The sequence below is a fragment of the Chinchilla lanigera genome, unplaced genomic scaffold (genome assembly GCF_000276665.1).
Source record: "Chinchilla lanigera isolate Chin_1 unplaced genomic scaffold, ChiLan1.0 scaffold00064, whole genome shotgun sequence".
In the NCBI taxonomy this organism is placed as follows: Eukaryota; Metazoa; Chordata; class Mammalia; order Rodentia; family Chinchillidae; genus Chinchilla; species Chinchilla lanigera.
The window spans coordinates 10110474-10126177 of record NW_004955465.1 but is presented as its reverse complement, the minus strand read 5'-3'; the positions used below and the strand labels follow the sequence as shown (position 1 = coordinate 10126177).

General features: G+C 43.1%; 2 protein-coding genes across 6 annotated transcripts in view; one reads left to right on the top strand and one right to left on the bottom strand.

Moving 5' to 3' along the window:
• LOC102016794 (keratinocyte proline-rich protein-like) overlaps positions 1-5602 on the bottom strand; it is a 25035-nt gene extending 19433 nt beyond the window's left edge. For 2 of the 3 annotated variants that reach the window (XR_001236747.1, XR_001236746.1), the window contains exon 1: positions 5253-5516. Coding sequence is in view for 1 of the 3 variants with exons in the window: in XM_005398901.2 (XP_005398958.1) it covers positions 5253-5586 (334 nt within the window). In the remaining 2 variants the exon portion in view is untranslated. Of the gene's footprint in view, positions 1-5252 lie in introns of all 3 variants that reach the window. The other variant, XM_005398901.2, reaches the window with a different exon arrangement.
• The window catches only part of Bphl (biphenyl hydrolase-like (serine hydrolase)), a 27247-nt gene continuing 17132 nt past the window's right edge, over positions 5590-15704 (top strand). The window contains exons 1-3 of one of the 3 annotated variants that reach the window (XM_005398902.2): positions 5590-5749; positions 11199-11302; positions 14109-14275. In XM_005398902.2, the coding sequence (XP_005398959.1) occupies positions 5643-5749; positions 11199-11302; positions 14109-14275 (378 nt within the window). In that variant the 5' untranslated portion in view covers positions 5590-5642. Of the gene's footprint in view, positions 5750-6247; positions 6385-8183; positions 8207-11198; positions 11303-14108; positions 14276-15704 lie in introns of those variants that run through there. The other 2 variants (XM_005398903.2, XM_013521831.1) reach the window with 2 other exon arrangements.

The window sequence follows — 15704 nt, the reverse complement described above, 5'->3', positions numbered from 1 at the left end:
AAACAAAAAAAGGAAAGAAATGTGGACCACACCAAAGATTTATGAACATCAAGTGATGTTAAAGTCAACTGAAGACATGAGCAAGATGCTCCCCCAGTATGAGCAAGCAGGCCCTCTCTGCACAGGGAGACCCTTCGCCAGTGACAGCAAGTGGGCCCATGCGAGACACACCCCGCTCCAGCAAGGGTAAACCATCAATAGATGCTAATGCTCCATTTTGCTTCCCCTTAGCATGGGACAGCACAGATGAGGACAAACCAACTGATCCTGGACAAGGACAGAAGGGAGCAAGCAGGCCCCATGACTGTTGATGTTAAGTCCAAGAGTCCAGTTGAACGCGCATCCCATGATATACATCAGACAGAGACCAGAGGGCTGACTGAATTTCCCATCTACCCATGGGAGCAAGGACACCTTGGCTTGGATGATAACCAGTCTGGGTGGATGGTTAGAGAAGATTCTGGTACTGGGATGGCACTTTAAAAACCCACAGGCTCTAAAATAAGAGAAAATTATGTCTGGCTGGATCCCAAGACTGCAGATCTTGGGAAGAAACCACTCATTTGTACACATAATTTTTTAGTTGACTCAATCTTTTTTTTATTTTACTATATTTTATTATTTTCATTTTTTCTTTACTGGGTTTTTGGGGGACTTGGGGATTTTTCTTTCCTCCTTTTGGTTTTTTTTCTGTCCTTTCTCACTTTCAATTTTTTCTCTTCCTTTATTTCTCATATTTTGCTCTCTGTGTTACCTTTTTTTTTCCTTGTTTATTCTATCTTTTAACATTATTATTTCCTTTTTACTCCTCAGTAGGACCCCTAGCTCACTTTTTTTCCTACTTCTCATATGTCAATTCATTTCTCAAGTTTTGCTTTTTTCATCCTCCAGTTCCCAATGCCCTTTACCTTTACTAGTAAAACTACGCTTTATGAACCGCTAGATAGTTCACTTTACATTATTGCAATTGAGTACTGTTCTGCTGTTAGAAATAAGGTTGTTCCACATAGTAGATATTTACTGTAGGTCAATAGTAGGTCAATATTTAGTTTGTTTAGATGTGCATACTATAATTGTAGATCTCTTTTCCATGGTTAAGGGTGGTATATTATTGGTCCTCATAATTTGTCAATACTAAGTTTGCACTTGATGTTATAATTAGTGCTGATTTTATTACCATAGCCAAGGTGACACACCTGTTGCTATTATTTGGTTTCCTTGGGATGACAATATGTGGATTGCCTTGGGGTCATTAATGATACTGTGGCCCATTCCTAAAAACTGGATAATGGGCCAAATATGCTGTAACCTCCCACATCAAGTAAACAGAAGTAACTGGATTCTAAGACAGAGGTAAGGGTCAATACCATGAAAAGTAGACACTAATTAAAGAGGTCTCCATACTAGAAACAAGGCTTTCCACGATAATCCTGCCACAAGCCTCAACACAAAAACAAACAAAAAATAGAAATATGAGAAGATAACGCAACAAAATACCTCCAAAAACTCTAAACTCCCCAAAAGCTGATTCATGGGGCATCAAAGGGGAAGAAACCAAAATCCACACACCCAAATTATTTGAAATGCTATCAGAAGAAATAACAAAACAGAACAATAAAGCATTTGTCAAGCTCATAGAAGATAGAAGTAATAAGATATTGGGCAAATAAACAAAATGATCAGCAGTCCACAGAAGACATTAACAAAAAGCTAACAGAGCTAAACAACTGCCAACATTATGTTTAATGGGGACAAACTGAAAGTTTTCCCTCTAAACCAAGGAATAAGACAAGGCTATTCCTATCACCACTCCTACTGAATGTAATACTTAGAAATTAGCAACAGCAATTAAGAAAAAAAAAACCAGAAGGGCTATGTATAGGAAAGGAAGAAATCAATTAGCATTATTTGCAGATGACATGATCCTCTACATAGAAGACTCCCTAAAATGCCAAAATACTCTGAGAATTAATAAGCAAATTCAGTAATGTAGCAGGATACAGAATCGACACACAAAAATCAAGAGTTCTTCTATACTAATAATGAACCCACTGAGAAAGAAATTAGGAAAAAATACCATTAACAATAGCACCAAGAAAAATTAAATACTCAGAAATTAACATAACTAAGGATGTGAAAGACTTTTACAATGAAAAGTATAGCATGCTGAAAAAGAAAAAGACATCAGAAAATGGAAATATATCCCCTATTCTTGGATAGGCAGAAGTAATATAATCAAAATGGCCAAACTTCCAAAATTGATATGTAGATTTAACACAGTCCCAATCAAAATACCAACAGCATTTTTCACAAAACTGGAGAAAAACATTGCTAAAATTCATATGGAACCAGAAGAGATTCAAAGTAGCAACAACAATCCTGGGTAACAGGACCAAGGCAGGAGGCATCACAATCTCAGATTTAAAGTCATAGTACAAAGCTACAGGGCTAAAAAGGCATGGTACTGGAACAAAAGCAGACATGAAGATCAATGGAAAGGAACAGAGGATCTAGAAACAACCACAAGCATATTTGACTATTTGATTTTGTTGTTGTTGTTGTTTTGAGACAGGGTCTCACAATGTAGCTCAGGCTGCCCAGTCTAGCCTCCTATTCATGGTAATCCTCCTGCCTCAGCCTCCCAAGTACTGGAATTACAGGTGTGCACCACTATACCTGGTTTTGAATGTCTGATTTTTTATAAAAGGTCCAAAAATTTACACTGGAGTAAAGACAATATCTTTAATAAATAGTGTTGGGAAAACTGGCTATCCATATGCAGAAGATTGAATCTAGACCTGTATCTCTCACCATGTACGAAACTGAAATCAAAATGGATTAGAGAACTAAATGTTAAAACAGAAACACTATACTGCTGGAAGATAAATTAGTTAAAACCCTTGAAGCCATAGGAGTAAGCTTTCTGAATAACTGCACAAGAAATAGTACTGAGAATCAACAAATAGGATTGTATCAAATTAAAAAGCATCTGTACAGCAAAAGAAATGACCATCAAAGTGAAAAGAAAACGTACAGAACAGGAAAAAAAATTTTCCAGCTATTCTTCAGACAGAGGATTCATATCTAGAATATATGAAGAACTCAAAAAAACAGACCTTGCTAAAATAAAACACCAAATCAAAAAATGGGCAATTGAAATGATTTGACACTTCACAGAAGTACAAATGGCCAATAATACAGGAAATACATAAAGAAATGCTCAATGTTGGTAGCCATTTGAGAAATGCAAATCAGAACAACACTGAGATTCTATCTTACCCCAGAAAGAATAGCCGTCATCAAGAAATCAAATAACAAATACACTGGGAGAGGCTGTAGGGAAAAAGGAGCCCTTCTATATTGTCAGTACAAATGTAAGCTAGTACAACCATTATGGAAATCAGTATGGAGACTCCTCAAAAAACTAAAACTAGAAATACCATTTGACCCAGCTATTCCCCTTTTAGGTATCTTTCTGAAAGAGTTAAAGCCATCATATCACACTGACACATGCATATCCATATATATAGCAGCACAATTCATAATAGCTACATCTTGGAAGTGGTCTACAAGTCCATCAACAGATGAATGGGTAAAGAAAATGTGGTATTTACACACAATGCAGTACTATTCTGCCATAAAGAAAGATAAATTTGGGTCATTTGTAGGGAAATGGATGCACTTCAGACCATAATGTTAAGTGAAATAAATCAAACACACAAGCTTAAATATCATGTGCTTTCTCTTGTATAACAAACCCAAAGTATAAATATAGAGCAAAATGGGGATGGATAATGGGAGATGGGAAGATGGATCTTTCTCCAGTGGGAAGGGGATGAAGGAACCCTGGTAAAGGGAACTGGGATGTGTTGTGCCCCTGCACCAGCTCCACACAAGGTATGTGAGCATCGGGTACTGCGAACATGGACTCATGTTTTAGAAAGTCAACTCAAAACGTGCTTCTCTTTCTACGCAGGAGTTGGGATAGACTTTGAAAGTAGAATATTAACATTTTGCATTTTTTCTTTGGGCCAATCCTGCCTTTACTACTCAGAAAACTCCAATGGACTAGTAAGGACTCTCCAGGTAAACAACTTTCCATACTTTTAACATTGAAGAACATTGCACACAGGACATACCAGAAGGATCTCTTAGAGGAAAAGTAACAATGTGTAAGAAGCTATTGGCTTGAGTCATTTTAGCTACAAATCTGCCTTTTATTTCCAGTTAAGATAGAGCAGTATGACAATCTGATTTAAAAGGACAGATTTTTTTTTCTCTAGATATTTATAACCTTTAGAAAGCTTACATCATACAGTCTTGAAAATGATGGTAAAATACATGTAAATTACCATCTTAACTATTAACTATACAGTTCTGTGGCATTAACTACCTTCACACTGCGGGGCAGTCATCACCACCATCCATACACGGAATTCTTTTCACCTTACAAAACTGAAACTGTATGTATTAAAAACTAATTTTCTAAGCCGGACGTGGTGGTGCATGCCTGTAATCCCAGCATGCCCGAGGCTGAGCCAGGAGGATCATTGCAAGTTCAAGACCAGCCTGGGCTACAAAGTGAGTCAAGGCCAGCCTGAACTGCATAGCGAGACCTTGTCTCAAAAAGGCAAAAAACAAACAAACAAACAAAAACTAATTTTCTAATTTGCTCACAGGCAGCTCCTGGAAACCTACATTCTACTTTCGGTCTCTGAATTTGATGACTGTAGTAGGAACCCCACATACACCTGTCTTATGTCAGTTGACACAATTTTCCAGGGTTCACCCATGTAGCATGTGTCAGAATTTTCTTGCTTTTGGAGGCTGAACAATATTCCCATGTGTGCACCACAATTTATAATTTATCCATTGATGGCCATAGGGTTCCTCCACATTTTGGCTCTTGAATAATGCTGCTATGCACACTGGCAGGTACATATCTGGAGGCCCTGCTTTCAGTTCTTTTGGATACACTGCATACTCAAAAGCAGAATTGCTGGGTCATACGTAATTTGTTTTCAGCTTTTTTAGAGAAACAAGGTCATTAATAGCAGCTGCGCCATTTTTACATTCCCAACAGTGTGCAAAATTCCAGTTTCTCCACATCCTGGCTGAGAATACTCTCTGAGGGTCTTGATAGGTACCAGCCTAATGGGTAGACACGATAAAAAGGGAAAACTACTAACTTCATCATCCCTGAATGCAGATGTACTTTATCCCACCAGGGGCGGCGGGGGCGGCTCACTTACCGCCTGGACACCCACCAGGTGAGGGTGGGAAGCTCCGAGGCCTCGCCTCTCGAGGGCTTTGGTCACCATGGCAACGGGCAGGACAAGGTGGCCCCCGCTGGGACATCCATCCTGGGAACCAGTGCTGACACCAGAAAACCTGGGCTTCAGCACGCAAGCGCCTGTGAGGGGCGAGGCCAAGGGGCGTGACAAGACCTCGCGGCTTGGCCTGGCGTACGGTACAGGTGGAAGGGGCGGGGCGAGGCGTGGAGGCGGGACTTCCTGAGGGGCAGGCCCGGCCGAGGCGCGGTATGGAGGCGGGGCTTCCGGAGGGGCGGGGCTTCGGGAGAGGCATGGAGAGCAGGGGTGGTCCACGCGTGCGCATTCTCGGCTACTGCGCGACCGGGTACCATGGCGGCTGCGGTAGGCTGCCGAGGAGCGCTTCGGCTGCGGCTGCTCTCCTCGCTCCTGAAGCCCAATATGCACGTTCCCCGGGCCGTGCCAGCGGCCGCGTTCGGGTAATTGCACGCTCCGCGTCGGAAGTCCCAGCGTCGTCTCGGTGGGCGTTGGAGGGGCACGCTGGCCCTTGCGGGCGGGCGGGCGGCGAGAGAGCGGCGGGGGACGCGGCCGGGCCCGCCGGAACCCTGGACCGCAGCCAGCCCGAGCCGCGTGCAGACCGAGAGACCCGGGAGGTAAATTCGGTATTGATCCCAAATCCGGGTTCTTAGCCTGTTGCTTTGTCCATTCTTGAAGAAGACAATTATCTCTCACGTCCCTGACATCGGAAATGCGCCCGAGTGTCTGTGACGTGGGCCGCGCCTAAGTCACGGGTCCCAAGTCTCCTGAGGCTAATTTTTGTTTGCTGATCTCAAACTTTAATGTGCAGGAGAATCACCTTGGGAAACTGAAAACTCAAGATTCCAGACCTCAGTACCAGTTTCTGACTTAGGTGTGTGGAGATGCTCAAAATCTGCATTTTTCTTTTCCTCTCCCTACCCCTTTCACATTAAAAAAAAAAAAAAAAAAAAAAGCAAAAACCTAATTAATCTCTGACCTAGTGTCTTGAAAATGGGTCCTAAGAGATTATGGGCCGAAATTGGGAACAGAGCAGCCTGAAGCTTGCTTCCACCAACACAAATGCACAGACACAAAGGTACGCAATGCATGTATGCAATTAACTGTAGATGGACCAGTTTCTTTAGTGATGGGGGGGGTGCTAGAGAGGCACCCACTACTTGGAACTTCATTTGATCTAATGTAGAAACTACTGGTTTGGAACTTAATTTGGAAGAAGAAAGGGCAAATCTGACCAGATTTACATTTTCATAATGTAATTGACTAGTTACTGAGTTTTATATTTGGTTTAGGTTTCTTTTATTATTTTAGAGTTATTAGATTTTTCAATACAGATGGAAAAACATGTTAGTGGCTGCATTTTTGTAAATCATCAGTGAAACCTAGGCCGTTTATTTCTTTTTTGCAGAAAGGGACTAAGATGCGTTATTGTGATTGTATAACACCATAGTTGTGATAGGTTAATAGCTGCTGGAAGGCCATATTCTTCCTGAAAAACAGGTTCCTCTGGATTTTGTACTGCCATTTTATAAATTTGATTGCAAACTGGTGTGACATGTAATCTGAGAAAATAAGCAGTAGCGTTAGCTCATTCTAAAACAAGAGTGCAGCTCCATGTAAGAGGGTAAAAGGATACCTGTAAAATGTTTCAGCCAGGCCTGATAATTCACACCTGTCATCCCAGCAGTGGAGAGGTTGAGGTAGGAAGATGGCCACCAATTTGAGGCCAGCCTGGGCTACATAGTGAGTTTGAGGTCATCTGGAACTACATAGCAAGATCCTGTCTCAAAACAAAACCAAACAAAGTTTTGGAACAGCCAGCATCTAAGCTACAACTGAGTCGTGTGCTAAAAACTTGTTTGTAAGCCTGTTATTTGGAACTTTGACCCTTTTCCTGTTTCATAATCTCCAACAGGATTTATACCTAGGTTAGATCAGAAAATCTTTGCTACCCAAAGTAATATGTCATGTACAGTTACAATATTAATAATTTACAGAGCCTACTAATCTGCCAAAGAAAAGTATTTTCCAAGTTCGGCCTTGGGGCCCTCTGTGGAAGTATCAGACCCCACTCTTCCCTGATGCCTGTCTGTACCCCTATCCACAGCCATACTGATTTGGTGCTGAGTGCTAAGCCCTGGTAAGCACGCTGCCACTGTGAAATTAGAGAAAATGCTTGGCCTCTGGAGTCCGAATAACTTTCTACCCCTTTAGCTGTGTGAATGGGGACAAGTTACCTTCTCTGAGCCTCCTTTCTTGTAGTTTGTGAGGATTTGAAACAGGGTAAAAGGCCTGCTACATACATACTTAGTAGGTATAATTGTTAATGATATAAACAATAAGAATACAATATATAAGAGGGGTAAAAATGTCATCACAGTTCACTTGAATTCAAGCCATCAGGTTTCTAATACTTTATTGTAGCTAATACTTTATAGCAAATAGCTAAATGTAAATGACGAGATTTTGAATGATAGAGGTCTTAACGAAGTTACCCCATTTTTATCTCAAATCACAGTGTTGAGACTAAGGCTCTGGGATCAGACCGTCAGGTGATCATCTTGGCTTGGCAGATCACTAGCCGTGTGACTAGGACAAATTACCTGTCCTCAGATTCCTCTGTGATAAAATTAGGTTAAGTGTACTATGTACCACCAGGTGAAAAGAGTAATGTAAATAAAGCTTAGCAGCCAGAGCCCTGGCACAAAATAACAAAGGCGGCACTTGGTTTGATTATTGTCTCCAAGGTGTATTATCTTTGTCCCCACGCCCAGCAACCTGTCCCTCTTTGAGGGAAGCAGCTCAACCCCCTCAGTATGGTTGCAGTGTTCCCTACGGCCCTCCTTTGCACCAGATTGCCAGTCTGTCCTCGCAGAGAGGGAGTCACGGACCAGTATGGGGTAGGAAAGCATGCTTTGAGGGGGAGACAGGACTTTGTTTTCTTCCGATAAAGTAGTGGTCATTCTCAACCTCGGTTGCCTGTTGGATTTTCTAGGGAAATTAAAAAATTTTCTAGGGAAATTAAAAAATGTCCTGGTTTCTGCCCCAGAGGTTTTGACTAAGTGTAGTTTGGGCATCAGATTCAGATGTGATTCAAGCACCAGGACATTTTAGACTCACTCAAGCCTGGTCTTGGCCTGACTTTATTGCTCTGAAAGGCCTCTTCATAAGCTGTAGCAGAAGTGCTGTCTCTCTTCCTTTCATTTACCTTACATTTCTGTGAAAATAAATCAGCATTTAAAAGCTATCTTTCAAAATAAACCTTTGTTTATAAATAGTCCTCTGGCTTTCTCTCCCACTTGGAGAGTCATGGAGGGTTTCTGGCAGCCTCTGTTCCCCGGCGGATGTGCGGGTGCCGCTGGTGCGACAGTACGCGGGAAGGAGGTTGACGACAAAGCACTGTCTTGCCCCTGAGCTTCACTGCAAAACCCTGCATGCACTATTTGGCCCCAACCGCCGTTCCTGTCTTCACACTGCCTGGGGCTGAACACTGGCTTCTCCCCATGGCGTCCCTTGCTCTTGGGCCTTGGATCGCGCTATTTCGTCTTCCAGAAATGCCCTCCCCACCACATCCCTTTTTCAGAATTTTAGCCAATTTTGGAAGTTCATCTCAAAAGCCGCTTTTGCTGCCTTCTGAGATACCTCTGCCCAACCCTGGTCTCTCTCTCTCTCTCTCTCTCTCTCTCTCTCTCTCTCTCTCTCTCTCTCGTGTCTTGTGTCTCTTTCTCTCTCTCTCTCCTCTAAAGCACCCTCCAAGTCTTTTGAAAATCCTTCCGGCACTGGACTGCTTAGTTTTGTGTCTACATTCCTTGTAGGCAAGCGCAAGGTCGTGAGTTCAATTCCCGGTACCGGAAAAAAAAAACAAAACAAAACAAAAAAAAAGAGAATATGGGAAGGATTTGACTAGAGAAAGAAAATGTGGAATGGGAAATCACAGCACAGATACAGCCGAGTGCGCGGAGAAGTCAGGTTTTTGCAGAAGAGACGTGGCAGTGAGCACAGAAGCCAACGGAAAGGACCCCGCAGGAGCCGGTGCTGTGGAGAGATGGGAGTGAGATGTGAGAAAGCGGAGCTGCAACACCCAGTCCTGGGAAAGGTGGGGGAGGGGCACCATTCTCTAGCTCCTCACCCAGCAACGTGACTTTTACAAGCCTATTTACAACATTGCCGTGTCTTTCGGGCTCGAAGAATAATAAAAGCCAACCAGGCATTGTGTACCTTAGGGCTAATGTGAGCTCTGTAAATCTAGTCATCTCTTCCCAGAGAGTGACCTCACTTAATTCAGTAAATGTAGGAAATGCCGGGAAGGGCTTTTACCCCATCCAGCTGTCTCAAGTCTTTTCCTCAGCACTTAGCCCTCCCCAGTTTTCAGAGCAATCCTATGTGGCGTTACAGCCTCTCCCCCAGGTCTTGAACAGAGCAGATACACCTGCCGGCTGGGGTCCGCAACCCCGTAGTCGCAGCATTCAGGAGGCTGGGGCAGGAAGATTCCCCTGGGTAGGCCAGCCTGTACTACACAGTGAGACCCTGTGTCAAAAAAATAAATAAAAAAGCAAAGCAGAAATACCAATAAACAAGCACTTGTCGAATAAATATTTTTAGAGTCCATTTATTTGCTTCTGTCTTGGTCCTAAGATATTTACAGCTGTCCTAACAATAAAAATTAATTCTCCGTTAATAATAAGGTGACAGAGTTGATTGTCTTTGTTACTGCTCCTCTAATAGTACTTCTGTGGATAATGAACTTACGTTGTGTCAGACATTCCCAATTTTGTCTTACAAATTTCCAAAAATTAAACTTCCCGATTTTATGTGTTAAAATTCAGTGAACCAGTGTTCAGCCCATTTTTCTGCATTCTTTATTTAAAGTTCGCCAATCAGATAAAACCAAAAGAGGAAGTGGCTTTGTTTTTTTTCAAATGTGCTGCATTTCAGTAATCATTTTGACCCAGGGTGGAGGTAAGGGTGGGAAGAATGTGAAATGAAAAGGACGTTAGTGGTGGATGTAAACTTCCTGACAATCCGCAGTAGAAGAGGAGTGGTTCCCTCTAGCGTCTGTCCGGGCCTGCTGCCTTGTCCCTTGCGCAGGTCACTGGGTCACCTGCCTGGCAGTTAGTTGGTGGGGACGTGCTGTATTGGTGTGAATCCCTGGACAGTCTTTTCTGGAGTTTCCGGAAACAGCTGAGGAGAGGTTAATGGGAACCCTGGGAGGCACACACTCTTGGCAGGACGGACACTGGCAGCAGCTCTGTCCTGTGCCACACGGTCCAGATAGGTGTTGGGTCATCGGAGGGCCCTTGAGAGCGGGTTTGTGAACATGGTTACTTTACGGTCACCACAGGAATATGCACTGCGTCGTAACCAGCAAGGCCATGGCAGGGCCGTAGACGGCCCCTGACCTGTTAGAGCCCTCCCGCAGCCAACGCAAGAAGCTGCACCTAAGACAGTCTCAGATCACAGCTTCCCTGGGGACCCCTGGGGCCTATCTCATCCTCAGCAATGCCTCCAAGGCTGCGGATGGCCCAGGTGGCTGCTCTAGACCTGCTGAGGTACAGCCAGACCCAGGCTCAGGTCCTCCAGTCCCCAGGCTGTGTTCTGGGCCTGTGTTTCTGGCCACTGCCCAGAAAAGCTTGGTGCTTTGCTAAGGTGAACCCCAGACTGGGTGCTGCAACAGATTCAAACCTAAAGACACAATTCAGATCGGCAGTCTGCTAAGACACCGAGGTATCATTGTTTAGGGTTGGAAATAGGCACTTAGCAAAATCACTCACAAAGCCCGAGGGGTACCGGAGCTAACTGGTGCATGTGATGGCAGTATTGTCATGTTAAATGGGTAAACTTGGCATGCTCGGTAAATAATTTAGCTTTAGGAATTTTCTCTTTTCCTTCCAGCACCTCAGTAAGCTCTGGCAAAGTGGCTGTGAATGGCGTTCACCTGCATTACCAGCGAACCGGAGAGGGCGAGCACCCGGTCCTGCTGCTCCCTGGGATGCTGGGTCTGGACATCTTTAATGGATGCGCTTTTGCATGCTCTCTAACCTCTATAACTCGGGCACGATGGTAGATGCTGAGTATTGATTATTAATTTGGTGGAATGTTTCCAGGGATATTTGCTGCAGTCAAACTTGAGCAACTTAGAAACAGAATAGCTTTACGTTGTGTGTCTTTTTCGATGAAGTACCCAGTTTTCTCGTGGGAGTGCACTGTAAAACCACGATTGCCTGCAGCTTGGGAAGGTGACAGGGGTCAGGGGAAGGGGAAGGAGAGTGTTTGAAGGAAGTAGGTATGCAGCTTTCCCAGTTTGCCTGGAGTGAAGGGATTTTTCTAAGATGTGAGACTTGCAGTGCTAAAACCAGGGTGGGTTGTTCACTGCTGCGGTTGATATTTCCAGTTAAAATAAGAGACAAGGAGACAAACTTAAAAGTCTTTGAGGGACAAAATGAGGCTAACATATTGCCCTTGTTCGAGTGTGGGATATAGTAAAGCCCACTGCTCGCAGCCTCATTTTACAGAACAGCAGTCCAGATATAGGAAGTTCAGGGGAAAATCTAGTGATCCCAGGCCATCCAAAATTTAGCTTCAAAGGGTATAGGATTGTTGCTTTATTTTGTATTTAGTTAAATAATCTCAGCATATACTCATTGCCTTGTGATTTGCTTCTTTCTCTTACTAGTAAAGTGCTAGAAGTTTTCAGTCACTTGATGGTTTTACTTGGTTTTACCTTTTTCCCCTTAAGTTACTGTAATGAAGGAGAACGTGTATACCAGTAGCTGATGTCAAGCCAAGATTATCTATAAAAACAATTCACCAGGCTAGATTTCCATTCTTGTAGTATTGCAGTCATTGACGAGGTCTAAAAACTGTTACCTGTGTAATTTTTGTGTATGTAAAACAAAAATGTTTGGTTTCAAATCAACAAAGCAAAACATGACAGCTTCTCCTCCTGTCTTGTCCTCTTATACCCAGTCCCATCTCCATGGGCTACTCAGGTACCATGTGCTGGTAACTCCATGTACTCCTTAAGCCCAGGGTAAGCTTTCTGTATTCCTGGCACTGGTCTTCTTGTGGGCCAGAGAGCAGATGTGTCACCTCTTTTCTGCAATTGGTCTTTTAGCCTGCTCTCCTTCCCCTTCTCCCGCCTCCTGCCCCTCCTTCAGGGTCCTTCCCCAAGGAGTCCCTCCAGTGCAGGGACACAAAGGAAGCCCATGTGCTAGCAGTAGACACAGGCTGGAAGTCCACTGATTTCTTTTGGGCTTGGATTGCCTGCATGACTTACCTGATCTTGAGAAAGGAACGTGGTGGCAGGGAGAATGATGGAGCTTGATAATGTTAAGTGATTCTCCATCGTCTAGAAAGATATTTTTTATTATAGCTACTCATTGTGATGAAAAAATCATAAATATGTAAACTTTAAAAATATGATATAAAAGATACATTGCCGTGAATCCCCCTCAGAATATTCTCCCTTTGCTTTGAGCACTTACCCCATCATTCTTGCCGCTTTCTGAAGCAGTTCTGGGCATCCTCTTTTGTGAATGTCTTTAGTTGTGCTGTGATAGCTCCCTTGGTATGCTGAATTGATTTCAAGTATTTATTCTTATGCTCATTTGGACTTTGGAAAAGAGGTGCACAGTGCCAGATCCTGTGAGTAAGGTGGAGGAAGACACACTCACGTTTTTACAAGTCTGCCTTTCCCTTGGACAGCACTTGGCAGCAACATTCATAGTGTTTTTGAACACACCTCATGAAAACACTCATGAGAGGGGACTGCTTCAGAAAGTGGCAAGAACAGTGGGATAAATGTGTTGGAAGCAGCAAGGGAAAATGTTTTGTGGGGGGTTTTTGGCAGTGTGTCTTTTATTATGATACTTTTTAAAATTTAAACATCCACTCTACAGTTTGATCACCCTGTATGGTTCAGCTCATCGGCAAGGTATTCAGTATGCATTTGCAGCCTCAGAAATGGAGCAGACTTTACAGGAAAACGCTGAGCTGCCCCTGGACTTAGCTCTTGGGGCGTGGCCTTCCTCACTGCAGTGGGGGTGGTCACACCACACCTCCAGCGACCATATCGCCAGGGGCAAACTGCTGGTCAAGGCTGCCCAAAGTTCAGCACAGTTCTGCTTGTTCGCGTAGGCTCTTCTGTATTACTGTAGTGAAACAAGCTGATTTATTTCATGCACCCCTTCTCAGTGGTTTTTTTTTTTTTTTTTTCTCCAGTATGGGGAATCGAACTCACGACCTTGTGCTTGCCAGGCAGGCGCTATGCCGCTGAACTAAATCCCAGCCCCTCAGTGGCTTTTAATTATAACTACAAAATAAAATCTTAGCTTAGTAAAAAAAAAATGTGGAAATTTAGAATCCTACTTTGGATAACTTGGACCAAATCTAAGAAATTTATTGAAAGATGTTGTTAGGATCTCTGTAGTTTGAAAGTTATTTATTTAAAAAACCCAGAAATATAGCATATAGGTAAGTTCATTTTTACAGTTTCCTTAATTCTTTAAAAATGACGGGGAGGGGATTTAAATTGAAGAGGCACGGAAAGGGCAGCGAATACCACACAGACCAAAAGGACTCAAGGCCCTCGGTCTTTTCAAAGTAGCCACTAGGGGGCGATCGGAGACAGGCCTGAACTCTAGGTTAATGTCTTCAACCCAGACTGCTTTGCTGATTGAGGTCTGACGGCCACCTCTGAGTAGACACTACTTTATTCAAAGATTATTGCTGCATCTGTTTTTACTCTGCTGTGTTTGATACAGTGAAAGCATTCACCAGAGATAACCAAGTGTCTGTGTTCAGGAAGCGGAGAGACAGATTTTGCACCCCAACTTAAGAGCCTGAATAAGAAGCTCTTCACAGTGGTTGCCTGGGACCCTCGAGGATATGGACATTCCAGGCCCCCAGATCGAGATTTTCCACTGGACTTTTTTGAAAGAGATGCAAAAGATGCGGTGGACTTGATGAAGGTGGGTTTCTCTCAGAAGTGCGCAGGGGAAGGATAGCTGGGCAACTCTTCATTTATTTTGCTTAATTTTTGCTATTCTTTCTCTCTACGAAGGTAATACTGTGTGACTCCTATCACATAGGAGTGCAGTGAACATTCTGTTATTTGTGGACACTTCAGTTCTGATTTTTTTTTGCTGTTTCAAACAGTGTTATTGTTATGGACATACTGAGCCTATCTCCTGGTACATGTATGTGAGAACTTCATACAAAGTTAGGAAACAATGTGTTGGATTGTAGAAGATGAAACTATTCACTTAAAGGTAGTGCCGAACTATTACTCATAGTAGTTACACCAGTGTATAATCCCTGCAGCAAATACCCTGGACTAATATCTCTTAATTCTTTAATTTTTTTTCTTTTTTTTTTTTGGTCTTTTTGAGACAGGGTCTCGCTATGCAGCTCAGGCTGGCCTTGAGCTCACTTTGTAGCCCAGGCTGGTCTCAAACTTGCAATGATCCTCCTGCCTCAGCCTCCCGAGTGCTGGGATTACAGATGTGCGTGACCACGGCCGGCTAATTCTTTAACTTTTGCTATATTCTGTTCTAGGCAGCATCTCCCAGACGTCATCTTTGTCCGTTTTCTTTGCCAGACACATTTTCAGGTCCCAATGGATTTGCCCAGGGACTCACACAGCTGCCCTGTGTTACCTTCTCTTCCAACCCATCTCTTCCCTCAGCTGCGCTCTTTCCGCAGCTGGCTTTACCTGATGGCTGAGTTCATTTCAGCAGCAAGTGTGCGGTCCCTGTCTAAGCCACACTGTGCTCTCACAGCCCTGTTGAAGCATGTGCACGCATACAGGTGTGGGCACACTGTATTTGTCACGTCCAAGTACAGGTAATCGCCACTGATCTATGCCTTGACATCTCACCCAAGCAGAAGATGCAGTTCCCTCACCATTCAACCAGTTCTGTGTACTTGAGTTCCCACAACAATTATGTTTGTACCAAAGCTAAGTAAGAGGGAGCGCTGTGCTGCCTTGTCAAATGGTACAATGATCGGAACTTTTCTTTCTTTTTTTAAATTTCATTTTAAAGAGAAAAGAACAAAAAGAAGATAACCAAAACAAAGACAGAAACAAAAACAAAACACCACCAAAACAGTACAGAATTTGAAAACAAGATGATAGGAAATTAACAATGATTGTTGTATTACTTATTGTTATCTTCAAAGTAGTTGCTCAGATAACCAGATAGAGGCATACAAGATTGATCAAACAATTAAACATTAACTGTTCCTTTCAATAAACCAATAGAAATTAGTAGTACAATTATCTTAGCTACCTTGTGTATATATGTATTTTTTCCTCTTTCTTCTTTCTTTTTCTCCTTTCCCTCATCCTAGTTCTTTCCTTTTGAGCGATTTCTTTTCCTTCCACAATATCTATTGCAC